A 26,280-nucleotide genomic window follows, 5' to 3' on the forward strand; every position below is an offset into this window, starting at 1 on the left:
ATGGGTGACAAAAGCGTAAAATGCACTAAAATATGGGGAACTAACGCGTGATTTACCCAAAAAAATTAAAATGAAAACCCCCTTATCACTTCTAGAAACACGATGAACCACATATCATTCCCCATTTCTTTCATTTTCTCTTCTTTCTCCATGGCAAAACTCCCCCCCACCTTCCAAACTCAATCGAAGACCCTCAATGCTCGCCCACCGAACAAGGCTCCGGCGAGGATAAACCCGTCGACGTCAAGGTAAGCTATTTCCCTCCTATCCTTACTGTTCTTATTCGAAGGAAAAAACAAAAAAGGAAAAAACAAGCTGTTGAAAAAAGAAATTGAAGGAAAGAAGCTTGTATGCTTGTATTCGAATATGGGGAAAAATTATTACAATGCTTTCTTTTTTCCCAGAGGAATTGGCCAAAGAGAGCCAAAAAAGGGGGAAAAAGAAACCCCTATCTTATATGCTTTTGGGGTTCTTATAACCCATTTTACATGCATAAAATCAAAAATAAAATTGTTGATTTGGTTGTGTGGTTGATAATGAAGTAAGGAGGCTGCTGGCAAGGCATGGAGATGGCGTGGAGCAGCAGGCGGCTGGTGAGCTCGGGATGGTTACTGCTGGCAGTATGGTGGTTCGGTTGGTGAGCTCAGGCATGGTGCAACAGTATGGGAGGGTTGGTGGTTTGGTGGCAGCAGGGTATGACTGTAATTAATTTTTGTTGGGATAAAATTGGTGATTACACTAACTGATCTTTGGTTCAAATGCAATTAAGTTATTTAGTTTTATTTTCTTCCTAAACTTGAACAAGTTATATAACATATGTATTATCTTGATAAAAGTGTGAGAATTGGCTCAACTATTAATTCTAAAATCTAGGGATTTAATCTATAATTTAATACAGTACTATAATAAAAGATTTTAACCTAATGCTCAAATTAAGGCATTAGACAAATTAAAATAGAACTAGGATCAAGTTGCATTAAATGAAAATCCAGTGAAACAAACCATATATAATAGTGACCAAAATGAAAGAAAACAAAGCAGGGTGCCAGCGCCGCGAATACGTAACTTTACAAGGACTTGCACTCTAATTATACCAATTTTATTAACTGTCACGTTAATACCTCTGTTAAATATTAACGGTATGTGGTTGTATTGAAACCATTTAATAGTTTAATGTTCATATTGACACAAATTTAAAAATAGTGGTCGCATCGGGGTAACAAGTCACTGTAACAAATGTTGTGGATTGCTAATTAATTTTTGAATTGTCCTGAAAACCTAAGTAATTATTGCGTATTATTGGGCTAATTTTGCCCCAATGGTCCTAATTAATTTGTTGATGATGGGCATTGAACGTGGCTGCTAACAAAACCGTACCATTACCCCATCACCATGGCTATTTTTGTGGTCCTTGATCTTGATGTGTGTTCATGCAATGCTTTTATTTTGCCTCAACAAATATCGTAAAGTGAAAGCGATGTTTTAGCTTCAAGAAATTGCTGAGCATTTGGTGTCATTGTAGCCTCACAAAGTTTGATGAGTGTCTCACTTCTCAACTCCACGAATGATAATCTTTTATACAACATAGATTCCAATCGAAGAATTTGATTTATTTTATCGAGACGGATAAATAAGGGTAAAAAGATCGGATAAAATGACTGCTAATGAATAAATGAATTATTTGACCATAGCATAAAATCATGCCTCCCATCCTTACGCAAGGAATCTAAGGCCGTGATGGAAACTAAAAGGTATGGGGCCATTTGTGGGGTTGGAACTTGGAAGTCTAATATTTATGGAGCATTATCCTGATTTTAACTCTGTTTTCATTTTATCTTTTCATGCGGAAACCAGAACCAGAAACTTAAAAAGATATGTTTGTTCATGTTAGATTGCATGTGTAGCAAAAAGGGAGTCTTCAAAGTGTTAAAAAGTACCATGGAAGCTTCGTTCTCCCCGTGGAGGAGCAGTGCCATTGACACCATTGTTGTTCGAGTTGTTTGAGTTCGGACTCGATTTTGATTAAAAAAAAAGTACGCACCATTGGAGATTTCTTGCTATATAAGTTTCTGCGGCAAAGGTCCTTTTTCCCATTTCTTGACTACCCCTTCTGTGTACTTTATCTGCAAACTGTTTTCGACTTATTATTAGCTCAGAAATCTATTTTGCCAGAATTTCATTCATAGTTCTGGGCTTTGATTGTTACTTTTTGCCAAGTATTAAAGTACAAATGCTTTATGTTGGATCAAACTAGCAACTTTTCTGCATTTTTCCTAGTATAGTATCATGTAGGAGATCATTTACACGCTCTGAATTCTGAGAGACATTTTAATTGATTTCGAGTGACATGATGATGAAGTTTATTTCTCATAAGGGCCACTTTTCTGACTTGGTTTATATGCAGCCTCACACGTTCGTAGGAAATAGAGGGACCAATGGCTGGGGGACAGCCGGGGTCATCTGCATCAAGTTTTAATAGTTCGACATCATCGGTAAATGCTAAATCTAGCCGCCGGGAGCAAGAGAGATCAACCGAGGTTTTTGAATCATCGGGTACTCGAAATGTTGGACAATCTTGTGATACAGTAGAGGGTTCCAGTGCAGTGGCACAAGTGCAACAGGAAGGATCATCAATGGATGCCGTTCCTAAAGCAAGAAAAGAGCCTGCAAACAAGTGGATGGCTTTCGGAGGAGAGGCTGCCGACAAGTCCAATACCATAAGCATTGTTGATTCTATCAAAAACTTGAATGGGGAGGGAAAGATCCAAACGAAAATTCCTCTCATAGAATTTAACTGAAGCTAGCATAGCTGAAAGAACTGCAGAATGGGGTATTGCATTGCAGACAGATTCTGGAGATGGTACTTCAAAGTGATCGGCAAAACGATGAAGCCGAGCGGAGAAGACAATCAGAATAAGTTCTCTTTAGATAAATTTTCAGTGGGATCAGTAAGGACATCAGATGAATCAAGTCATGGATTGGATCAAATTCCAAGGGTGTCACAGGATCTGAAGGATGCTTTGGCAACGCTGCAACAAACTTTCGTGGTATCGGATGCCACCAAACCTGACTGCCCTATAATGTATGCAAGCAGCGGATTCTTCACCACAACCGGTTATTCCGCAAAGGAGGTCATAGGAAGAAACTGGTATGTACTTGCTGCTAGATATGTGACACAACCTGCCATCATTCTACAGCACAAAATTGTTGCAATTTTCTATGCTAATCGATGACACATGATTGATTGTAGATAATCTTTTTGACACTTGCTGTTACTGATCATTTCAAGTATTGTAAAACCGTAACTGATATGCAATGTAATCTTTATTGTCCCCGTATTTTTCGTTTAGCCGCTTTCTACAAGGACAGGACACAGACCAGAATGAGGTTGCCAAGATCAGAGATGCAGTTAAGAATGGAAAAAGCTATTGCGGCAGGCTCTTAAATTACAAGAAAGATGGAACTCCTTTCTGGAATCTTCTTACTGTGACTCCCATAAAAGATGATAATGGGAAAACCATCAAGTTCATTGGGTTAGTTTTCCTTACTTTTCTTCATATCGATATCGGATTTCGAATTACACCATTGTTTTTTCATTCCAAATGCATGCATAGTTATTGAATGTTGTTTTATGCAGAATGCAGGTGGAGGTCAGCAAATACACAGAAGGTATCGTTGAAAAGGCATTGAGGCCTAATGGACTGCCTCAGTCGTTAATTCGTTACGATGGTAAATTATGCTTTAGCTGTTGGGGGTGTTCTATAATGTGATTTCAGTCTAATATGTAATGATCCTACATTTTGAAACAGCTCGTCAGAAGGATAAGGCTTTAGATTCCATCACAGAGGTTGTCCAAACTGTAAAACGCCCTCAATCTCACATTCGAACAACATGTAATAATGCAACTAACAAGCTTGAAGAGCAGGAAAATTTCAACATTGACTATGTTCTGCCTAAATCTGCTGAAATTGAAAACAGTAGTACCCCTGGGAGATATACTCCTAGGTCCGACTTCTGTGCTTCTACTCCTATGCAGGATATTAACAAGAAAGATCGAAAATCAGCACGAATTTCTTTAATGGGGTGAGTTATTCTGGATTAAGTTCTCTCATGTATTCATTACTTTCTATTTTGAATCTGAAACAGGTATATATGATGCATGATATCTTCCCCCAGGTTAAAAGGCAGGTCTTCTAGCTATGCAGCCAGGCAAGAAAAAGAACCAATTGTTGAACCAGAGGAATTAATGACCAAAGACATTGAACCAACCGATAGTTGGGAACGCGCTGAAAGAGAGACGGACATACGCCAAGGATTCGATCTAGCAACAACATTGGAACGTATCGAAAAGAATTTCGTTATCACAGATCCTCGAATCGCCGATAATCCCATTGTAAGTAAGACCCTTTCAGTATCATTTTCCTCACCCGATTCGATTTCAATTCACAAGATAAAGTACATATATTGTATCTGAAAAACCACTACAATGTTGCAGATATTTGCATCTGATAGCTTTCTTGAATTGACTGAATATACACGAGAGGAAATCTTGGGAAGGAACTGCAGGTATGTAATTATACAACGTTAATTTTGATATTGAGCTACTTCAATCAACTGCCGATTATAAGTTGGTTTCCAATCATATCGAACCAATAACATGGCATTTTTTTAACAGATTTCTTCAAGGACCTGAAACTGATCAAGCGACTGTCTCAAAGATAAGAGATGCTATTAGAGAACAAAGGGAAATCACTGTCCAGTTAATCAACTACACCAAGAGTGGTTTGTAATATATATATATATATATATATGTTTGTATGTATGTATGCATACTGAAGGAAACATCCTTTGAGTGACCTGTTACAATTTGTATGACTTGCAGGTAAGAAATTCTGGAATTTATTTCACTTGCAACCTATGCGTGACCAGAAGGTGGTTCCTGCTACATCCAACAATCCATGTATTTATTTCATGTTTTCTTTTACATGCCACTGTCATGATTTTGACTTGTTCGTGTTATTTTTTTAGTGTCGGTGTTTAGTTTGTCTCCTCAGAAACTCTTGTGACAAGTTCCTGGTGATTTACAGAGTGAGCTTCAATATTTCATAGGCGTCCAACTTGATGGAAGTGATCATGTTGAGCCCCTACAAAACGCCTCTCAAAGCAGACAGAGCAACAAAGTGCTAAGTTGGTCTGTAATCATTTTCTTCTTCTAAATATATACATATCGTAAATGCCCGTTTTGTAGACTCTTCCTTTTTCTTAAAGTAGAGTGTTGAAAGAGTGAGCATAATCATGTCAAACATACTTGATGCTCAACTGGGATATCATTTCGTTAATCAGGTCAAAGCCACTGCAGAAAATGTTGATGAAGCAGTTCGCGAACTTCCTGATGCCAATTTGGTAAGGTATTCTTTCTTTCTCTTCGAAATATTAATAGCTTTGTCTCAGTCATCGATGAAAATATAAACAAATATGTTCTTCCAATTGCGTTGGGAACTCTATATCTCAATGTTTACACTGTCAATATTCTTTCAAGTTGCATCGAACATGGTATTCGATAACTTTTAACTAGGAGCTGTCTGATATGATTATAATTGATGAGACTTTATATGCATACTGGTAAAATATTTAGAGCCCGGAAGATTTGTGGGCGCTCCACTCTCAACCAGTCTTCCCAAGGCCTCATAAAAGAGATTGTCCTTCTTGGCTAGCAATTCAAAAGGTAACCTTTTCCGTTTTCTCAAGTCATTATTTCTTCTTGGATGCAGTCTTTGATATTTATATGTAATACAGATCACTTCTCGTGGTGAAAAAATGGGGCTGCATCATTTTAAACCCATAAAACCCTTGGGATGTGGTGACACTGGCAGGTACCTCTTTCATGTCACTGTTTGCTTTTACCTCAAGTCATTATATATGGCATGAATTCTTACTTCATTTCTGTGTCTAATCTAAGTTATTGGGTTGCAGTGTTCATCTGGTGGAACTGAAAGGTAGCGGAGAATTATTTGCTATGAAGGCAATGGAGAAGTCTATGATGTTGAACCGTAACAAGGTTTGCTTATTGTTTAATTTCTTCTATATATCAGCATTCGTCTCGAATCTGGGTTAATTGTGGATTATATGTATATGAGTGTAAGCATTTGGCATTGACGATCGAAATTGTTTGACTAAAACAAACAGTATTTGATCATTGAACTGACTCATCGAATTAATTGTACAGGTTCATCGAGCATGCGTCGAAAGGGAAATCAGCTCACTCCTGGATCACCCTTTCCTTCCCTCATTATACGCATCTTTTCAGGTTTTTGCTGTCAAATTCTTAGTTCATCCTATAATTTGCAAGTTTTATGGATCCTTAAGTTGTAATTGACATATGCTAATGATTTCTTCATCTCCTCAGACTCCCACACACGTTTGTTTGATAACAGACTTTTGCCCTGGTGGTGAGCTATTTAACTTGCTCGATAAGCAACCTATGAAATTTTTCAAAGAAGATTCTGCAAGGTACACCTATTTATTGCATAATTATAACTTCTCAATGTTCCTACTTTTTTTTTGGCAAAACAGATTTAATCTTGTTCCATTCTTACTAGGGTGTTTATGTTGCTTTTTCCAGGTTTTATGCAGCAGAGGTTGTCACTGGTTTGGAATATCTTCATTGTCTAGGTATGTTGATAAACTTTGGATTCCGATGACAAATAAAATCGAATCGAATAACGCCTTTTTGCAAGATCTAGGCTACTGCAATCTAATATAATGCTGATCAAGCTGCCATTGTTAATGGTTTGTGATAGGAATAGTATATCGAGATCTGAAGCCGGAAAATATTCTACTCCAAAAAGATGGGCATGTTGTATTAACAGACTTTGATTTATCATTTGTGACTCCCTGTAAACCCCAAGTATGTTTTTTATGTCAATCTTGCATCATATGTACCATTTTGATAAAATATGATATAGTTATGCATGAGATTAAATTTGATGAAATTTCCAGGTTTTAAAGCATGCCTTGCCTAACAAGAAAAGGAGATCCAGGAAACAACCTCATCCAACATTTGTTGCAGAGCCATCTACACAGTCCAATTCATTTGTTGGAACCGAAGAATATATTGCGCCAGTATACACTCACTCCTCTTGTTTTAAGTTCCAGACCAGAATATGAATCGGATACGAATACTTCAAGGAAAAAAAACGTGAGAGTCGAAGCGGCTCTACAATCCTTAATTTTTACTGAACATGGTTATATTTTACTTGGTTTCAGGAAATCATTACAGGTGCAGGACACAGTAGTGCAATTGATTGGTGGGCACTCGGTAAGTAGTTCTCATGTACATGTTAATAACATTGTGTTATGAACATAACATCAATGGAATTATGTTTGGAATTCAGGCATTTTGCTGTATGAGATGCTCTACGGACGTACACCGTTTCGAGGCAAAAACCGGCAGAAGACGTTCTCTAACATCTTGCACAAGGACCTCACCTTCCCGAGTAGCATTCCGGTACGATTTAATACCGAGTGTCATGTACTGGTTTACTTCTTGGAGCTGCACCGGTGAAAAATGCTTTGGTGAATGCAGGTTAGTCTTGCAGCAAGGCAGCTGATTAATGCATTGTTGAACCGAGAGCCTGGTGGGCGACTGGGGTCGCGTACCGGCGCCAACGAGATTAAAGAACATCCTTTCTTCAGGGGCATCAACTGGCCTCTTATACGCTGCATGGTACTACACACATTATGATTCAATTGTTTGTTTAAGCTCCTTTGTTGCTGCAATGATTAATAGTTTTTTTTTTTTGGTTTGCAGAGTGCACCGCCATTAGAGGTGCCGCTTGAATTAATCGGAAGAGAAAGTGAGAGCAAAGAGGTCAATTGGGAAGATGATGGGGTGCTCGTTAATTCTATTGACATGGATATTTTCTAAGGCTTCGTAGCAAGTATCAACTAGTTTCTTAGGGTTTATAATTTGTGGCAGCAATCTTCATTTTTCTGTTGGCTTCAAATAATAGCTTTTTGGAACTGGAAAATGTAATCATAAATATAGTTTTTAATGTTCATAGCTTTTGTTAATCTAATTATTATTATTTATTATATTTGTGTGGCTCAAAGATCTAATGATGATTTTTGTTTGTCTCATGTAAATCAATAATACTGCTTAAATATTACCAAACTTGTGTATTAATGTATTCATGTTTTTATTTCAAGTTAATATAAAAAAATCAAAGTTTTTGGTATATTTAAAGTATTTTTTATATTCTCATATATTCGTACACATTATTATTTTTGAAACAAAGAGAAAGATAAAGAATTTAGAGATTAGAGATATCATATGTTGATCTTATTAAGTGATTTGAAAAATAAATTTAAAGGTCTCTGATTCAATCAATTACATCTATAAAATATGCACGATGCTAATAATTTAAAAAATATTTTGAACAAATATTATTCTATAATAATTTAAATTATTCCAAATAAATAATAAGTGTTATATTAAAATTTTAAAATTAGAGATGTTACTATATAACACATACTGATATTTGCATATAAAGTTTTTCTTAAAATTGATCATGCTAGATTTTGGCATACTCTCGATAAGATGACCATAACAAAAAAATAAACGAAAGATATAACAAAATGATTGTCTCTTGAAAATATCAAATAATTATATAATTTAAATAACTTTTTTATATTTATATTAATAATTTATTTTCGTTCGTGAAATCTTATAAGTTTATTGTCTCTAAAATTTTAAAAAATTATCTATCCTAATACAAAATCCTATATCGGTCCTTATCCTTGACCTGAAACACTTTCAGACTTTTTAGCTACATGTAAAACAAATCAATTCAGTAAGCATGTTGTTAATTTACTCTTATGGAGTTGTATATTGGACATAATACCAGCCACCATAGCACCGATTATAGCTGTAGGATCACCAAGAACGGCCGAGACAATTAGCCGAACAGCCCCACCAGCAATTTTACAGAATTTCTTCGTCTTTCGTTCTCTTCCTCCGTCATAGTTTCGCAACGTCCCACCAAGGCTCGGGATCCTGGTCTGCAGCTCTCTAACCCTGTTCTTATCACCATTCAAATACATGGCTTCCCAACTCTCAACCAGCAACTCCTTAACACACGACACATGAAGATTATAACCTTTGCATTGCGACCTGTAAGACCAGCCGCTCCCTTTGTCGCCGCGCTAATGGCACGAGCTTGATACCTTAAGGCACAAGTAAAGATTATGTTCCCCGTCATCCAACACTCGGGAGGAGGTTCGCGCAACAAGGATGGAGATCGAAATCGCACTGTCTGCAGTGGCAGACAAAGCCCGTAACATCATTCCGACACGCGTTGCAGATCCTCATGCGTTGCCCCCGGATACATAGAAGAATTGGAACTCGCAGTTTTTATAAAACGGGCGAGTGATGGTCGGAGAGGGCTTGGCGCAGGTCTTGTGTAAGTCGAAATCTCAATGCCAACAACTGTATTTGAGGCCAATGCCGGCGACGTTACAGCCGTTGCAATTGAATGGTATCTCGGTGCATTGAAGCTTGAGTTTGTGGTGTGGATGGAAGGGGTTCGAGATTCCTTCGTCGATCTTCATTGGATGTCTTTTATGATACTTCAATGCGTTGTAAGGACGACAGGCATTGCTTATATACATGGAACTTAGCTTGAGTTCCACTAGCTGAGAATATAACTACGTGTAGCTGATGCAGTTGATCCATTTGGGTTCAATTGTCTGTAATATTTGGATATAAATATCTATGATATTCTTTATTTTTAGATACAGAGTTTATCAGGATTGAAAGATCAAACATAAGTTGATGATGATTTCTTCTTTTACTTTTTTGAATGCACGAGTGAATTGGTCAACGGAGAAGTTTATAATTATAGTAACGATTCCTTTTACTATTCCAAGAGAATAAAGTATCAGCAGTGTTGGGTGGACTGATATGAGGAGTTCCATGTATCATAATTTGTCCCACTCTTCTCTTTAATTATTTAAAAGCCATATTCGATAAAATTAACCCTTAATATTTGATAAAATAATTATTTTAACTCTTATTTTTAAAATATTTTATTTTGGGATAAAATATCCTCTTATAGCTTAAAATTTGTTTACAAAACATTAACAAAAAAGTGTTTTTAAAAAAATTAAAGACTAAAATGATTATTTTATTATATTAATTTTATCATTATCCCTATTTAAATGCTATTCAAAATTCGTGAAATTAAAATAAAAAGTTTAAATATCTCAGCTCTTTGAAACCTATTTGATTACCCAAACAGCATATATTTGTGTCGGCCAAAGCCAAATCTCGTGTAACAATTTCATATTTTGACCTTGTCTTGCCTGATAGAGGAAATATGGTTAATTTAATATCATTTTCTAGTAAAAGAGACTATGTAAAACCAAGTGCAGCAAACTTCAATTCATATTATCAAGGAGTCCATTAACATGTACACTCTCTTTTCTATGAAACAAAAGAAAAAGAACTCATAAAAAGCTATATCTTCGCTAATCATCAAGCCAACTATGTGATCAAAACCGTGACGTAATAATATCAAAATGCAATTTACTCTAAAACATAAAATTAAATTATTGCATGATTATTGTACCTATACACGACTGGAATATGTTGCGGAGAACATGTTGAACTGCGGCCGAGCTATGCTCGCTCCGGACAAGATCTACCAACAGATGAAAGATGTTTGATATGTATTTTCTGAAGGAATCCCTTCCCAAACCACTCAATGCCTTCAATGCTGACACAAGTAATGGACTTCTAGCTGCCAATTCTTCCTTCTCGGCAATACCTAATGGAATAATCCAATGGGTCAATGGCACATTCTGGTGATCGGTGGCACAGTTGAGGTATATTTGCAATATTTTTTCACACACTGCTACAAGTAGTGATTCTAGATTCATCTCTTTGGAGATGGACAGATTATTTTCGACAAAATCTTGGAGGAAGTTGAGGTAATTGTGATAAGCCTCGTTCTCAAAGCTAAGCATGGGAGGTTCAGAGAGCTCCAAGATTGAGCACGCTATCTGTATTTTCTGTTGCATTCTTGTCTCAGAGTTCAGTTCCAGAGCATGTGATGAAATGGAAGAAAATATCTCGACAATAACATTAGTATTTGCAGCTGACAAGAATTGCATGTGTGTTTTGTATATATCAGTTACAACCTGAAATAATGAAAACCGAAACAACTATGATTATGTCATTAGTTTCTATAGAATTAAGAATAATGTCATTAGCATGCAAGAAAATAGCACGCAGAGGGAGAACCTGTAAAATGTGTTGCTGGATGGAAATATGACTCTTCATTCTCGAAACCACATAAGCCACGGTTTGCAGATTATCACCCTCAACATCATCATTGGTGAATCCATGATCAGAACTCGTTTCGGTATTAGAATAGGATTGAGAATTGTGAGGCACTTTTATGTCATCCATGGTTCTCAAAAGCTTCTTAAACCCAGGCAAAGTTGAAGTGGCTGTTTCTTTTAAAGCAAGAAATATTTCTTGCCACTCATCTTCTGAAAGTCTGCTTCCTAACTCTCCCGTCAAACGAGACATCGCCGCAACTCCAATGCTTGCGTGACCCTTTATTGAACTTCCTAAGTACCCTGTCAGTATGTATACCACATCTGATAGCCGGGGCCTTAATACATCATAAAATCTAATAAATAAATTTACTAGACACTGAGATGCCACGGTAGAAGTTTCAGTGTCCCAGGTATTTCCATCACGATGAGGAGATTCAGCAGTTGGTGTATCCTGCTCAGTTTTTATAGCCTTATCTCTCTTTTCACACACACCATCAAATATGGGGAGAACAGCAGAACTAAAAACACAAAGCCAGAATATTCGTGAGAAAAGATGACCATGATCATTCAGGATGTTGAAAAGCACTTCCAACGAACTCTTTCGGACAGCTAATCTTGAATCAGATGTTAGTTTTGATAAACCTGAAACATAGCAAAATTCTGGAACTTCAGAACCAAAGGCATTCTTTTCTGCAATGTCAAAAAGTAAGATTGATAGGGAATCATGTTTCCTTTGAGAGAACAATTTAGTCAAAGTGGGCAGTGAAATGATTTTTTTCTTTTGCATTTAACATGTAGATAAGAGCCTAACCTGAACTCGGAGTTGTTTAATGGATTAACAATGGAAAATAGATCCTGTGCAGTGATTTAAACAACAAAAATTTTATATCTCTAGTCTCTGACATGAGACATAAACAAAGAAAGTGACAACATGTTGAACTACTAGCTATAAGGGTATGCTATCCAGTAATCAAAAAATACTGTGAACCATTTAATCAGCTCAGTTTTGATTGCTAAGGATCCAATCATAAAAAAACCTATAATGCCTTCCATATTGCATAACAATGTATAGGTTAGAGGATTACCTCTAACCTATACATCAAATTAACTGATTACCTGTTAGCAGAGGGCCCCAATAAGATCCAGGATGATCATCAACGTCAGTGAGACTTTGCACATCTGAATCATCCTCTTTAACAATTGAAACAGATGAACCATCATCCAACCTCTTAGCAGTGCAAACAAGTCCTCCCTCAGCAAGTTTGAATGCACAGAACCGGAGAAATGCAATAGCATTAAGGCTAACATCACTGTTAAATCTGCTATTTGTAAACTTGATGAGGCATCTTACACAATCAGTAAATGTAGCAGCCTCTGTCTCAGTTATATGAGGGAAGTATTCTCGCACTATTTTTTCCATCGCCTCAAAAGCAACCAAGACAATATTCTTATGCTCATCTGCAGCAGCAGCTGTGAACACCTAAGAAAAGAACATAATTGTGTGAAAAAGAAAATATTGGAGCTGCATGATAATAGAAATCTTACGTGAGCCACTAGCATACCATAAAAACACTTTTCCATCCAGATTTCACGTTCCTGACACGACTCAGGACCATCTGAGAGATGCATCGAACTATTAATTCCCTTATTTCTGCAGAGTTACTTTTCCGCATAATAATCACAAATGGCCTCAAAAATTCATTCTGGAAATTGTAATTTGCAAGCTCCTCACGTTCTAAGAATTTCATAGCAAGTTGCCTCAATGAATCCATCACAAAACTTGCTACAGATAAATTTTCAGACAATCCAACTGAAACGAAGAAATCAGAAAGAACATTCCACATGCGACTCCAAACTAATCTGATGCGATTCATATTGTAATGCCTGCAATAGGACATTGTAGAATAAGGGTTCTTCATAGGTAGACAGCAGAGGGAGACAAATGTGACAGAGAGAGCTAGGGCAAATTTATCTGAAGGTAAATAATTGAGATTCTGATGGAACTAGCATTATAGGAAATTTTCTAAAAATAGGCAAGACTCTTACGCAATTTCAACTAGCTTAGTGAGGCTAAAAACCCGAGGATCTGTAAGAGACTGCAACTCTGATATAGAAACTTTGCAAAGGGCTTTCACAAATGCCACTATTGCTTCACTGTTTAACCTTTGGCTATGTGCAAATATATGGTTCAACTCGAAATTTCCAATCTGGTCCAATAAATTCAAGTTAGCAATGAAGTGATTAATTTGCTCAGGAGATACCAGCCCAGAACTATTGACTCCAACAGAGGTGCTATCATAAGAACCTCCTCGGACAACTGCCATTACAGCTGAATTCTGGAGGGTTCCTTTGTTCTTCAGATATTGAAGATCGGCAGATTTTGCCATCCTGTCATCTGTTTCAGTGTTTGACTCAGTTAAAAAGGATGCATCAGTTGGAGCGCCTTCTCCCAACAGTTGCAAATGCTCAATTCTGGACAAGCAGGTCAATATATGCTCCCAAGCTTCCTGAAGATGGTTACCATCTTCAATGGCAATAGATATTATTGTCTGTAGAAAGTAAAAAGTTTCAAGTAGTGAGATCTAAAAAGAATATTTTACAGAAGAAAATTATATCATAAACATGAAACAGGCATTAGCATTACTAACTAAATTGAATGCATTGAATTTTAAACCTATTTTACCAACAAATAGGAACTTCTATCATCCAACCATCACAGTTTAAGCTAATTGGATATTATCTGTGCAGAGTATCATAGATGTGTAAAACACAACCCTCAAAAGGTTGCCTTCTTCAAGCAATACCATGACTAACACCATAACCGCAACTGTTGCCCACTTCAATTTATTGTTTATCAATGATGAAACCATTATCAGGCATATGGCCAATAAATTTAATCATAATTGTATTCATTGTAAAAAGCATCACACCTATGATTCACTATGCTCGCTAACAACAGTTTCATTACAAAGATCACAAGAGCAACCAAAGACTGAACATGGTCAAACATCCTTGAACATGATTTCTAAGTACTAGATTATCAATGTTCCATAAACAAGCTAATCCAAGAAAAAGGAACTAAAAGGCATAAAAGAATAAAGCCCACAACACAAGTGAACTTTATGGTATCTCTGGTGGGAGGCTGTAAAGGCAAAACAATCAGATTGACCAATGCAGCAGTTATAACACATCTCGTGATAGGTGTTGAGCAATTGTCTAGTGGGGTGGTGCAAAGACTTTGTCAAAATTGGTCTTCTCGCCAGACAAATGCAAGCGAAGGGCCTCACTGGCTTCACCTTAATGAGAGCTGCTGGTAATGCTATTTTAATGATTTTCTAAGACAATGCTTCTTTGAGAAGTGTGAAGAACGATAAATCAAAGATTCTCGAAGAGTGGTTCTCCTTAGTCGAAGCTTGGTCAGAGAGTTTGGTAATGGAGTGTCGTCGAGTATGGTTAGTTTGCGAGGGTGTTCCTTTTCACGTATGGAATTGGGATACTTTCAAGAACATTGCTGATAAGTGGGGTTTATTACTAGCTATCGACGAAGGTTGTCAGTCTCCATCATCCTTTGATCGGGCAAAAATTCAAGTCCTCACAAAGGCTGATGCGAGAATTGATGCGATGGTGGAATTGAAGGTTGGTGACAACTTCTTCAAGGTCATGGTGCATGAGATAGAGCCTTCATTCAAACCAAACTCTTGGGCTCCTGAAGAAGACGAGTCCCATTAGATCTTGTCCCTTCAATTGTAGTTGTTTTAGTCTATATGGTTGTAGGTATTGCTTTTAATTTGTATTATGTTCTGTTGCGCTGTTTTATTCCTACTGCTGGTGGTGCAATTAGATGTAAGGTGATTAGACTGTGGCTTTGGATGAGGTTATATGAGGTTAAGGTGTATGTTGTAATGGTGTACATCACCATGAGAGGATATTCCGTGGTGTCTTTTGTATCGGGTATTTTATCAATAAAATTTGAGATACTCTTTTCTTCCTTCCAATGTTCATTAACATACCTTTAGTATGTGAACGAATACGAAAGGAGTTTTAATGAGACCTCCAACTTCTATAAAAAAAAACACACATCTCGTGATATAGCATATGAGAATGCCAAGGAGAATATTACAATTACTGGCTATCATGTGCATCAAATACCACGTACCTTTACAGCATCAACATTCTTTTGTTTCATGTCTGCAGCGCAATGGAGATAAGTGAACTTTGCCACAGAGGTGACAAAAGCGTCTCTCTGTGTCTGCATGCCCAATACCGCAGTTATATGCACAGCATGTCGAAAGCCCTGTAAGCATTGAGTAGTAGCAAGTCTATTATCACTTTGATCAAGAGTAACGCTAAATGCAGCCAACATAGGTCCCCAGCAGACCTCCACCATAAATCTCAAGATTGATACATCTGAAACATAATGATAAACAGACCTGAAAAAAGAAATTTAAATGGTTATCATTTACAAATATACCTCCAGGATATTGGGGTGATTAAAGAACAAAGATCTTTTTAAAATAGAAGCAATATGGAGGGAACATATATAGAGGAACATACAAGAACTGAATTCTTTGTTTAAAGATGCAAGTTCATTTACAGTCTTTTATGCTAGCATCAACTAAGATCAAATGACTTCCTTTCCGAACATGTCACAACGTAGGGAATGTAACAAAATGTACCATAAAATCTTAAATCATATACAAAAATGTGCCCCAAAAAATTCACCTAAAGCTGCTCATAAATTAATGGCACGAAGGAAAAACATGATTCAAGACAAAACCAATATACAACCTAAACAAGCGCCACCCTTATATTCCTTGCCCCCACCAATCATCTTCCACCCTTCTATTCCTTGCCCCACCAATCATCTTCCACAGAGCAAAACATAAGAATTAGATTAAGAAACTTACTCCGATTTTCCTGCCTTTGCCTTAAACTGCTCTTGAATGTGTCTTATAAGAAGGCCATTTGCACCCAGTGGCTTATCTTCTGTTTGCTTCCAACTAACCAGATTCAGTATACCATCCAAACCCAATAACTTGTTTAAGCTATTTTCCTTCTTGCTTTGAGGAACAGCAGAATCAGCACTCATCTTAATTTCATTTTTCACAATCTGGTCATAAAGAGCACCAAGATACTCCTCAGGTAAATCCTTGCCATCATTTATTCCTCGGTTGTTTCGGATGAAATCAGATTTGGTCATCTGAATGCAGAAGCAACATATAACAGAATTGAGCAGAATCAAATCAATTGTGAGTTTATCCAAGAACAATTAAAAACATATAATAGAACGAAAGAAATTCCACATTGTTGATTGGAAAAATTTGAAGCACTCGAAAGGTTTACAATCCCCCGAATAGATTAGAAAAGACAACATATCTAAGCAAGCATGTAAAGAAAAAGTTCAAAATCCAGCGATGTACTGAAGAAACAAAAAAAGTTGGAAAAACAAACCTTATCTTTGACCATGTCATTATGAGCATCAGTGTTGAGCATTATGACAGAGTATGCCAGTACATAGGCTGTATCTGCACTAGTAAATGAGTTTGGATTGCATTTACAATAGCGTTCAGCAAACTTTTCCATGATACGATCAATTTTTTGTGCTTCACCTGGCAACCTAAATCCACGTAGGAAGAACCTAATGGCTTCACCGAAATCCATAGATTTGAAATTAAAGGAATCCACATAAGCATGCATGACTCTCAAAGCAAATTCTTCCCTTTCACCCAAATAATCGCCAATCATGGTTTCATTCAATCCAGTAGTGTTTTTCCTCAGAAAAAATGCCACTTCTTCTGGAGTGTTGTCAATTTTTTTTGTGTTCATAAGAAATTCAATGCCTTTGGATGGCTTCCTGTTGAACAATGAAACACCTTTCTGCATGTAACACGTAAAATTATCACTAAAACTAAGTTTGTTAAGAAATGGAGAAAACTAGACATACAACAAAATTACATAAAAGTACACGAAATAATAAAAGTTAATAATAAAATTACATAAAGGCAACCCTCTATGACAATTTGGTACCAAATGAGCGTGCTACTTGAAGAACCAGTAACGCTCTGTCCCCACTCAGAACAATAACTAACCTGGAGTTCAATCTTATAAGCTCGGCGTTGCTCAAGTGTAGCAGCATCTGATACTTCAGAATTCATTTCTGGATGCAACTCACATTCAGGAAGAGTTCCATCTTCAGCAGTCAGGGTTGCATAGCTCTCTGCTGAAGTGTCATTCTCAGAGCTCTTATGTAAGTTGGAGTCAACTATCATTAAATGTCCATCCATCCAAGCTCCCATTGATTTAATGATGCCAACTAAGCACTTTACTGATCCATGCCGAAAAGTAATATCCTGGATTGCAGACAAAGTTGTGGTTGAACCAGGTGGCGGCCCTAGAGCAGTTTTAAGAAGGCCATTGACAATCCTGCAAATATCTGATGGAATTATAAGAGTTTTAATACATTTTACTAAACTGCAATGCATTAAGAAACGAAAGGTAATGAGAAACTGAAAAAAAGATTACACAAGGAAAGAAGCTAAAGCAGGCTCTGAGAACATCACAAATGACTGGTGCTCAAGTTAACTCCTACGGTCTTTTTGGCTAATAATTAATTCCTATATAGAGCAGCTTTTTGCAAATTTTGCAAAAGTTTTCAAATCATATACGACATAACCATTGATTTGATTATTAACCTTTTAATACATTTAACTAAAGTGCAATATAATAAATTAAAAAAAAAAGAACAAATGAGAAATCCAAATGAAAATAATGAGATATGAAGCAAAAGGATGCTCTGAAAACATTAACCAATAACAGAGTCTTGAGTTACTTTTTATGTTGACCAACTTTAGTTTTGTGAAACTAGAGAAACACGTATCAAATTCATACAGGATTTCACATATGATTAGTTGGAAACTTCTAAATAAAACTTGACATAGTAATCAAACTTTAGGGCATGGAATCGGCACTGATATCTAACATTTGTACAAACAATTATTAGGGCATGGAATCGGCAATGATATCTAATATCTGTACAAACAATTATTTGTAAAAGTTACCTTTAAGATATGTTCGGTGAATTGACAACAAACTTGAGGACATAGAACCAGCATTCATGTCAAAAACTTATACAAACAATAATTAGGGGAAAAAATACCTTTCAAATATGTTTGGTGAATCCACGTCGCAGTCATAGTTCACAAATATATCAATGATAATCTGCGAATCCTCAAAAATCTTTTCCAACAGATTAAGGACAGTCGTTTTCTGTACAAAACTTGGCTGGAGAACATTCTCAAGAACTCGGAGGATTAACATGGGAAAGAATATTCCAATTTCAGCTTTCAACCCTGATCTATATTTTATTAGCAGGCTCATAAAAATAGAACAAGAGAGCTGGAAAATTGGCATCACTGTCAAAACACTGTTTTTTACCAATGATAAGCAGAGATACTGCTTAATTGCATTTAGAAACCTGCATGACGCATCACAGCATATAAGAACACTAGGATAAATGTAACATAAGATCATAAAAAACCAAGCAAATTATATACCAAACTAACAGTAGTAGTACAAACATACAAAACTTGCAAGATAAACAATAAATAGTACAAACACATATACGAAGAGATAATGGTTTTTGAGTATTTTTCATTTTTGTGTGCGCTTATATATAGGGGTAGAATCCACTTACATGGTGTAAAAAACAAAAAAGTTTTACACTGATTTATAATTGGATGAGTGTAAATTGATGGCTGAAATTATCCACTTCTTTTTTTTCCATAAAATTCTCCTATTTTCAACTTTTAATTTCAGCCATCAATTTATACTCATCCAATAATCCTAAATTAGTCTAAATTTTAGTTTTTCAATGTGCAAGTTGATCCCACCTATATATATATATATCAGTGTTTAAAATGGCGCAACTGAGGTGCGCCTAGGCGCTAAGGCAAGGCGAGACGCCTAATTAGGTCTAGGCGAGGCGGTTTCAATGAAGCGTAGCAAGGTGCGCCTAAGGCACAGAAAGGCGTCGCCTTTTCAATTTTTTTTGTCTATTTTATTATGTTTTACATACTAACTTATATATCAACAACAAAAAAGAGGTAAAAATAAAATGTCAGTGAAGAAAAGAGTAAACCATGGTGAGGGTGATTAGAAAAGAGAGTTTCACGGGTGATGTATGAAAATTTGGCGTGAAATACAGATAAGTGAAGTGCTTTACCTTATATAATTATTGTTTGTCTTGAAGTTTGAAAGAAAGAGAAACAAAGAGGGATGAATAGAGGCCCTTTGTGGTGTTAAAAAAGACAACTGACTAAGCAGACAAAATGCGAGAGAGGCATGCATGCACGAATTGAGAATCAGGGAGGAAAAGAAAGGTTTCATTGAGTTTTGTAGCATAGTGATGGGTTCTTGAGTAACACATTTAGCACATGGTGAAATCTGAATCCATGAGAAAGAAAGAAAAGCTTGGAAACACAATTTAGAAATACGAAAATGGAGGATTAGGATGAATAGAAGTGGGGTTTAGGGTGTAGCTAGTGTTAACAAAGTGGAAGACATGTTTGTTGAGAGCTGCGAGATGGAGGGACAAGGAGACAAGTAAGAAGTTGATGCCAACTCATTATTAGACTTTTATTTATTGTTTCAGTTTCTTATGTGGAATTGTGGACCAAGGAAGGAAGGGGTGTTTTGCTTGGGTTCTAAAGGTTCAATGATTGATGGAACAAAAGTGATGTTTAATACATAAAATGCTGATAATAAATACTCTTTGGTATTTATATTTGCATGAATTTTTCTTTTTGTTTGATTATACAACTGGAAAAAATTGTATATCTTTAATTTTTAAAAGTGCACCTCACTTCAAATAAGGCGTGCATCTTGCGCCTTGGCTATAAAACCTCTATCGCCTTAGTAAGTCTTGCGCCCTTTTTAACACTGATATATTTTTTTTATAAGAATTTCAGGCCTCGTTAAAAACCTCCTTCTTGATTAATGGAGCTTGTAGAGAAACTCCTTAATCAGTGGAATGAGGAAAAGAGTGCCTTAGGATTTTATTGCACGTAAGAAATTACAAAAGATACAACCTGGTAAACACCTATAACAGAAACCGATGAACAGAAAACAACCTTAAACCACCCATAAATAGAAACACTAGTTCAGCCAATTCATTCTATAGCTAAGACATCAACCTCTAAATTGGTTGTCCTATTAACCCATCTAACAACACCTTCTAATGCAATACTAACCAACATTACAACCAAAAACTAAAATAAAACGCCTCTGAATACAGCTACCGACCAATTAAGATCCAATTGAAGAAACAAGTTCTAATGAAAAATAGCAATCTTCGGGGACCCAAGAGTTAGGTTTGAAGGAAGAATCAATTTTATGCACCATAATCTTGAATAAATTATCACCAACCTTCAACTCCAACAACTCATCAATTCTCCCTTGAGCCTTTGAGAGTATTTGGATTTTAGCCCGATCAAAAGGCGATGGAAACTCACAACTGTTGTTGATTACTAATAATTTGCCCCACTTTGCAGCAATGTTTTTAAAAGTATCCCAATTCCAAGCGTGAAAGGAATTGCTAATAATTTGCCCCACTTTGTGGAAATGTTTTTGAAAGTATCACAATTCCAAGCGTGAAAGGAATACCTTCGCAAACTAACCACACACGACGACACTCCACCATTAGGCTCTCGGACCAAGTTTCCACTTTGGAAAACCATTCTACAAGAGTCTCTAGATAATCATCCTTCGCGATTCTCAACGAATCAGAGTCTTCAAAAACCATTTGAACTACATTTCCAGGAGCTCTCATTATCGTGAAACCAGCTAGTCCTTTGGCTTGAATTTCATTAGCAAGATTACCAATTTTGATAAAGTTCTTGCACCATCCCACCAGACAATTACTCAGCACGTGTAGTTTATCTTCGTCCACTACGCCCTCAACTTCAGAGAATTTAATCCCCGAAATCTCTTCCATCCTAGACTTACGGTGAACAACTGTCAAAGACTTTCTCCAGTATGACTGTCGTGGTTTATACTTAGCCAAAGAGACTCTAACTTTGCTGCCGTAAATATGATTACCATTCATCTTTGAAATCGCAATCCTGGCTTCTTCAATTGTTGCATAGCGTATAAACCCAAAACGAACCCCTTTCGAGTTTTTTTTTGGGAATGAAGGCATCAATAACTTTACCGCGTGTGCCAAAGATAGACCCAAGTCTCTTCCAATGGATCATCTCTGGAAGGTTTTCAATAAAAATCGTGTAACAATCATTTCTGAACCCATTCCCGATTCTTGGTTGACCTTCCTTCGACCAATTATGAAACCCACTTCTTCTCCTTCTCGCTACATCGGGAAACTCTTCATTGGAGAACCCTTTCGTAGTGCTATCCTTGTTCCATTATGATCAATATCAGCGTTAGGAAGAGCTGGAACTGCCTGAACTACTGAAAACTTCCCGACCCTATGATTTCCTCCTTGAGAAGAAGACAAACCAATGTCATCAATTCTGACAACAGGCGGCTGACAGTCCAATGTTGCTTTAATAGAGCACTGCTTCAGAGGATTGGGTGAATGTGGACTGTCGCCTGACCTCACTGAATATGTTCCCAAACTTTGATGATTTTAGGGCGTAGAAGATTTTCTGAAGGTAGTGCTGTCGGGCTCAACTATCCAACCAGCCTCACGGGCCAAGGCAGCCAATACATCGTTCATAGCAGCATGTTGGGGAAGAGGGAAATTATCGTAATGCCTCAGTCTGGCCAGCATACGTCTGATGAAAACTCACCTGTGTCGTTTCTGAATCTTTGTGCTCTCCTTATCATTCTCCTTTGCACGTTTTTCCCTACCGGGATAAGATAAAGTGGCTGCACCGACGAGTCTAGAGGTCTTGAAAAGCCTTTCTCGAGCTATTGCATCCACCAACCTTTTTAGTTCTTGTTCCCGCTTCTTCAAATCAACCACATGTGCTTTGAGTTCCTTCACTCTCGCTTCTAAATCCTTGACAAAATGAAGAGGAATATCAACAGAAGCACCACAGAAATATGGTTCAAGAGGGAATGATGAAATCCTAGACGTTGAAGAAGGAACAGAACGGTGACCCGCAAAGGATGCATCCACCGTGTCTGATGCATCAGACCTTTGAGCATCCACTGCGTCTGTTTCAGCAGACCTTCGAGGTCGCCTGGGCTGAGACGGGGTTGGGGTGCCAAGGTTAGATCGAAACTTTCACTGCAAAATGCAACGACCGCGCCTGTATCAGCAAACCTTCGAGCATCCACCACTAGGCCTGTAAATGAACTGAACGTTCAGTGAACCGTTCGTGAACCGTGCGGCGGGAAGTTCGTTTATGTGCGTTTATTTATTAAATGAACGAACATGAACAAGATTTTGTGTTCGTTTAATTAAATGAACGAACATGAACATAGGTCTCGTTCGTTCATTTACGTTCGTGAACGTTCAGTTATATTCGTTTATGTTTGTTCGGTTATGTTCGTTTATGTTCATTCATTTATGTTTAATCCAATCTTCTTAAATCAATTTTGGTGACTAATTTGTAAGTATCTTAAAAATATTAATTAATCTGATATTCTGATGACCAACTCCATAAATAACCCAATTTTATTTGGAAAATCCAACAATATTAACATGGTTTAGTTCTTTTTGAACGATCCATAAGCTGCATACCCAGCACCGTCAACATCCACTGCGCCGGAACTCTATTTGACTGCGCCACGAGCTGGTTATCCGATGAGCAAAGAGGAGTCCCAGAAACCAGTTGCTTTCGAAACCAAGTCCAAAGGTTATGGATTCCGGAAGGGATGTTAAGTATTAAGCACCGTTTCTTCTACTCAAATAATCTTCTTTTCTTTCATATATAATGGAGTATTCGAATTTACAAGTAAATAGTGATCATCCAGCAACTCAAGTCAGCTTACTTTGAACTCAAGAATCCAATAATCGAGCTCTTAATTTTTTTTTGAGTTCGAGCATTTTCGAGTTTGAGTCGAGTTTCAATATTATATTTCGAGTTCGAGTCGAGCTTGATAATTTTAAGCTCGCGAGTTTTCGAGTTGAGTCAAGCTGACTTTGAAAGTTTTCGAGTTCGAGTCGAGCTCATCAATACTCGAGCTCGACTCGGCTCGTTTACACCCCTAGGTAGGGTCCAATGTTTATGTTCGTTTATGTTCGTGTTCATTTATGTTCGTGTTCGTTTATGTTTGTGTTCGTTTATGTTTGTGCTCGTTTATGTTCGTTTATTTATTAAATGAACGAACATGAACAAGTTATATTCCTTAATAAACGAAAATGAACAAAAAACATTTTGTTCGTTTATGTTCGTGTTCGTTTATTTATTAAATGAACGAACATGAACATACCTCCGTTCGTGTGCGTTCGGTTTGTTTACAGGCCTATCCACCACGTCTGTTGCAGCAGATCTTCGAGGTCGCCTGGGCTGAGACGGGGTTTGGGGTGCCATGATTAGATCGAAACTTTCACTGCAAAGTGCAACGACCGCGTCTGTTGCAGCAGACCTTCGAGGTCGCTTGGGCTGAGACGGGGGTTGGGGTGCCATGGATAGATTGGAACTTTCACTGAAAAATGTAATGATTCTCGACGCTAGGAAACGCGGGTGTTGGTCGCGATAAGATGCCGAGTTCGGAGGTGAGACTGTGTCGAACGCAGACTGCGGGATGCGGCGGTAAACGGCAGTGGACGGCGTGTAGATCTGCTTCGATTAGCAGTCTTTTTCGCAAATCTAAGGCTAGATCCAAAATCACTGTGAGCAGACGATCTTCCCAGTAGAAAACGGCGTCAAACGGAGGTCGGAGTAAGGCGGCGGACGGTTGACAACAGCGGCAGCGGCCGGTAGGGGAAAAACTTTTTTGAAAAAACACCTGGGCTCTAGTGAGAAGCGAGAGCTTCTCTCACTTCCTGTGCACTATTTTGATCTAATTAGAAATTCTATTAACACTGATATATATAAATGATCATTCATGAAAATTGCACTACTCATAAGCCCTTGAGAAGAAAGGGTTTATTTGGCTTCGTGTGGCATAGAATAGGGAGAGGGTAACTGAGTCTTGGAAAAAGTTGAGTGACACAGATGTGTTTATATTTGGAGGATCAATACCCCAAAATGATGTCTATGTTGAGGTGTTAGACGTATCCTGCCGGGGTTAACGAATAAAAACCCTAAATATCTTCATTATATGATATCAGCATATGGATAAGATTAGCAAAATGTTCACTACCATTTTAGAGTTCTTAACACAACAATCATAGTACTAAGTATGCCAATATCCATTAGAAAAGATCTTATAACTATCAAAGATAAAGCCCAAACTAAATGCAACAACCATAACAACTAACTATATAAGATAAAAAGCCGAGGTTTCAAGGAAATAAAAGATCGGAATCCTACGTGAACATAGTATGATGACTTGCCTCTCATTTGTGCACCAAATTGAACCCCCATTGTCCATAATAACCTTGAGGAGTTCCAAAGATACTGTTTTCCCTCTCAAGAGGATCTCATCGTCAGGATTTCCCTGTGAAGAAAACTTCATGGATAACTTGCACAAATTTTTAAAAACATGAAATCCATCCTCCCTAATTTTACTAATATCGCCACTGGAACTCGATTCCATCCCTTCCTTGATACCTTCCTCACCAACTTCTTCCTTCTCCCCATTCGAAACCTTAGACTCGCCATTCTTCAACTCCGGACCCGTATTATACCGAGAAAACTTCAAATCCGGAACCCCTTCACTAGCAGTCACAACCTCGCAAATAAGATTCTGACAATAAAAAATTGAACTCCCTTCGTTTAAATTCTTATCAGTAAATTCTAAAAGCTCACTAACTGGAACTGTTTTGATAGAAACATCCATGGAATCCTCTTCTGCTCGGGTGAACACAATGAGCGCAATCTGGGCTAGAACGGACTTAGCACAGATCTGATTGGTTCCGTTCAAACCGCTTAAATACACATTATAGCAAGTTTTAAAGACGAGAAGCAAGCAATCGCCACGGACCAAAACGCAAGGGCATCGAACGGCGGACAGCAAAACTCGGAGCATAGCAAGCTCTATCGATTCCTCGCCAATGCCACCGACCCTGCAAACACTTTCGACAATTTTGAAGAGGATCGAATCGGGCAGGTTGCTGTCAATCTCGCCACGAACGTAGCCAAGAGAGAATAACTTGAAGATGCATTCAAGGGCGGGCTCGGCGAGTTTGGCGTGATTGGAGTTGAGAGTGAAGATGATAGGATTGACGGAAAATTCGACATCGGAAGCGGAAAGGCCGAGTAGAGGAGAAGAGGGATCGGGTAAGGCGGTATCGGAGAGGGTCTCGAGCTTTCCGAGGGCGGATTTGCACGAGGAAACGATGTGAGAGTGTTTACGCCAAGAGGCGTTTTTGATGATCTTGTCGAGAGATGGGCCCAGAACGCGGCCGCACCGGGAAGGACCGCCGAGCGTCTGGGGAGCTGACATCAGTGGCGATCGGATTTCACTTCCAGGTCTGTGGAATCTGACCGGAATGTTGGTTGATACGGGAAGGCATCAGAACTTGAAATGCGTTAGATTGAAGCAATCGGAGAAAAAGCCTTTTGTTTGTAAATTTGGACAAATGACTAATTCTTTTCTTGGGAGTTGAATGTAAGGCTATTTTGATTTGTCTGAGGCTGAGCAACCCAGCCGGCGGATGCGTGTTTAATCGTGCTTTCTAGCCTATTTCTCACTCGCTGCCGCACATATGGCCATTGGGCGGGGGTTATAATTCATGTCATTTTGTGTATAAATATTATTTTATACAAATATAAACGTGGGAAATATTTCCTTATGCGTAAATCACAGCTTAAATTTTAGGATAAGTAAACAACTCAACTATCATAATTTAAAATAGATAAATAAAAT

General features: G+C 37.7%; 3 protein-coding genes across 5 annotated transcripts; 2 read left to right on the top strand and 1 right to left on the bottom strand.

The window, feature by feature from the left end:
• Nucleotides 1–1,840: 1,840 nt before the first annotated feature.
• LOC120114364 lies at nt 1,841–2,825 on the top strand. 2 transcript variants are annotated; one of them, XM_039135298.1, is made up of 2 exons: nt 1,841–2,080; nt 2,405–2,825. In XM_039135298.1, exon 2 carries the CDS (start codon nt 2,436–2,438, stop codon nt 2,796–2,798), a length of 363 nt encoding a protein of 120 aa, XP_038991229.1. In that variant the 5' UTR covers nt 1,841–2,080; nt 2,405–2,435; the 3' UTR covers nt 2,799–2,825. The 2 variants fall into 2 exon arrangements, with proteins under 2 accessions (XP_038991229.1, XP_038991230.1); XM_039135299.1 differs by having other exon boundaries at nt 1,841–2,033.
• On the top strand, nt 2,796–7,991 carry LOC120114363 (phototropin-2-like). Its single transcript, XM_039135297.1, is given in 23 exon segments — nt 2,796–3,148; nt 3,351–3,533; nt 3,638–3,729; nt 3,810–4,083; nt 4,177–4,393; nt 4,496–4,566; nt 4,676–4,782; nt 4,883–4,932; nt 5,088–5,151; nt 5,154–5,191; nt 5,344–5,403; nt 5,636–5,725; nt 5,797–5,873; nt 5,974–6,058; nt 6,227–6,307; nt 6,407–6,510; nt 6,623–6,672; nt 6,801–6,907; nt 7,000–7,122; nt 7,267–7,318; nt 7,395–7,507; nt 7,586–7,726; nt 7,811–7,991. Coding segments are annotated over 23 exon segments (2,619 nt in total). The 5' UTR covers nt 2,796–2,825; the 3' UTR covers nt 7,928–7,991.
• Nucleotides 7,992–10,555: 2,564 nt separating this feature from the next.
• Nucleotides 10,556–26,049, bottom strand: LOC120114365 (brefeldin A-inhibited guanine nucleotide-exchange protein 1-like). Of its 2 annotated transcripts, XM_039135301.1 has the most exons (11): nt 24,806–26,049; nt 18,500–18,817; nt 17,433–17,766; nt 16,795–17,220; nt 16,251–16,543; nt 15,500–15,773; nt 13,390–13,892; nt 12,906–13,227; nt 12,460–12,823; nt 11,303–11,985; nt 10,556–11,199 (listed from the first exon to the last, which is right to left on the bottom strand). In XM_039135301.1, the coding sequence occupies exons 1-11, from the start codon at nt 25,855–25,857 to the stop codon at nt 10,609–10,611; spliced, it is 5,160 nt and encodes a 1,719-aa protein (XP_038991232.1). In that variant the 5' UTR covers nt 25,858–26,049; the 3' UTR covers nt 10,556–10,608. The 2 variants fall into 2 exon arrangements, with proteins under 2 accessions (XP_038991232.1, XP_038991231.1); XM_039135300.1 differs by lacking the exon at nt 24,806–26,049 and having other exon boundaries at nt 10,567–11,199; nt 17,433–17,776; nt 18,500–18,678.
• Between the last annotated feature and the right edge of the window lie 231 nt (nt 26,050–26,280).

The sequence above is a fragment of the Hibiscus syriacus genome, unplaced genomic scaffold (assembly GCF_006381635.1).
Source record: "Hibiscus syriacus cultivar Baekdansim isolate YM2019G1 unplaced genomic scaffold, ASM638163v2 tig00110223_pilon, whole genome shotgun sequence".
NCBI classification, from domain to species: domain Eukaryota; kingdom Viridiplantae; phylum Streptophyta; class Magnoliopsida; order Malvales; family Malvaceae; genus Hibiscus; species Hibiscus syriacus.

What these genes read in the sequence shown, in the direction of transcription:
- LOC120114364 (XM_039135298.1), top strand. Translation starts at nt 2,436, where the DNA reads ATGGCTGGGGGACAGCCGGGGTCATCTGCATCAAGTTTTAATAGTTCG.
- LOC120114365 (XM_039135301.1), bottom strand. Translation starts at nt 25,857, where the DNA reads ATGTCAGCTCCCCAGACGCTCGGCGGTCCTTCCCGGTGCGGCCGCGTT. An exon ending in ACTAAGCTAGTTGAAATTGC is followed by an intron (nt 13,228 to 13,389) that starts GTAAGAGTCTTG and finishes GTCCTATTGCAG; the next exon opens with GCATTACAATATGAATCGCA. An exon ending in TCCAGCAACACATTTTACAG is followed by an intron (nt 11,200 to 11,302) that starts GTTCTCCCTCTG and finishes TCATTATTTCAG; the next exon opens with GTTGTAACTGATATATACAA.